At 36.8% G+C, this 1,395-nt stretch overlaps 1 protein-coding gene across 1 annotated transcript in view; it reads left to right on the forward strand.

Moving 5' to 3' along the window:
* Positions 1 to 1,136, forward strand: part of LOC108764869 (multidrug resistance-associated protein 4) — a gene marked incomplete at its 5' end in the record, with an annotated part of 1,527 nt that extends 391 nt beyond the window's left edge. The window contains 2 exons of the mRNA XM_018513272.1: positions 6 to 293; positions 861 to 1,136. Coding sequence (XP_018368774.1) covers positions 6 to 293; positions 861 to 1,007 — 435 coding nt within the window. The remainder of the gene's footprint in view (positions 1 to 5; positions 294 to 860) is intronic.
* Between the last annotated feature and the right edge of the window lie 259 nt (positions 1,137 to 1,395).

The raw sequence follows: 1,395 nt of genomic DNA on the forward strand, positions 1-1,395 counted from the left end.
TCAAGGAGGTCGAGTTAAAGGAGTTAGATCTGGAGACTCATATCAACGAAGGCGGCTCCAATCTCAGCGTCAGCCAGCGGCAGCTGATCTGCCTGGCGCGCGCGATAGTCAGAAACAACCAGATACTCGTGTTGGATGAGGCGACCGCGAATGTGGATTCGCAAACGGACGAGTTGATCCAAATAACAATAAAAAAGAAGTTTGAGAATTGTACGGTGCTGACAATCGCTCATCGGCTCAACACCGTCATGGATAGCGATCGTATCCTGGTGATGGACGCTGGCAGCGTTGTGGTGAGTCAATTTTTTTATGACCTTATCTTTTTGTGTATTTTTTAGATAGCGTGGATCATCGAATTTAAATAAGTCACGAAATCTTTCCTTCTTTTTTTGATTATGGAGAATCAAATTAAGAATTTATTGATTATCCTTGTGATATATCTTTTACTTAATTTTCTTTTAGAATATTTTCTCTTAGATTATAAAATTTATTTTTAAGCTTTATAATGTTTTAAAGTAACATAATCATGCGTGATTTTTTCGTATAAATCTTGAGAATTGTTCTCTTCATCCTTGTGCGTTTTATTAAGGTAAATTTATTTGAATAAATCATTTGTTAGCTGTTAGAGTCAACTGTGCTAATAATACCTATAAATAGTCAGCAGAAATGATTTTTATCTTTTATTTTCTGCAGTACACGTTGCGTAAATATTTTATACGTGACACCCCAGTGAGAAGTGACAGTGAAATCGATATCGAATCGACATTATCATTTCTCACTAGGACGTATCAAAGTATGACGCTCTCCAGTAGCGCTCGTAACGAGAATAGATGTTAAATGCGGACTTTTATCCTACACAGGAATTTGATCATCCCCATGTACTGCTGCAGAAGGAAACGGGGTACCTGAAGACGATGGTGCAGGAAACCGGCAAACAGATGGAGAAGATTCTAGCCGGTTTTGCCAACGATTGTTACCAGAATCGCGCTTTGCCCACAATGCTTTGATGTATCCCGACATTAACTTTTAGCAATTCTCTCCAACAGGCACCGTGATTAATAGCCGTAAATGTTCCATCGATTTTTACAAACGATTCTTAAATCTTTGGGATTTGCAAAATGAGAGGATGGTAGATAAAATTCAGTCCGAGAGAAATTAGAATTTTCAATTATTACAATTTAATCTCTTACATAGTTGTTCGCATGGAAATTTTATTTCATTTTTCTAATGAATCAGTTTTCCGGATTTTTCATTTATAGTGTTTTTGGTTCAAGCAATGAGCTTGAACCAATCTGGGTTGATGACATTGTAAAAGGTAGAGTCAATCAAATGGTAAAGTATGTGATGTCATTAATCCAACGTAGAATGGTTCAAACTTATTGCAATCGAAAATGC

Source organism: Trachymyrmex cornetzi, unplaced genomic scaffold (assembly GCF_001594075.2).
Source record: "Trachymyrmex cornetzi isolate Tcor2-1 unplaced genomic scaffold, Tcor1.1 scaffold4584, whole genome shotgun sequence".
NCBI classification, from domain to species: domain Eukaryota; kingdom Metazoa; phylum Arthropoda; class Insecta; order Hymenoptera; family Formicidae; genus Trachymyrmex; species Trachymyrmex cornetzi.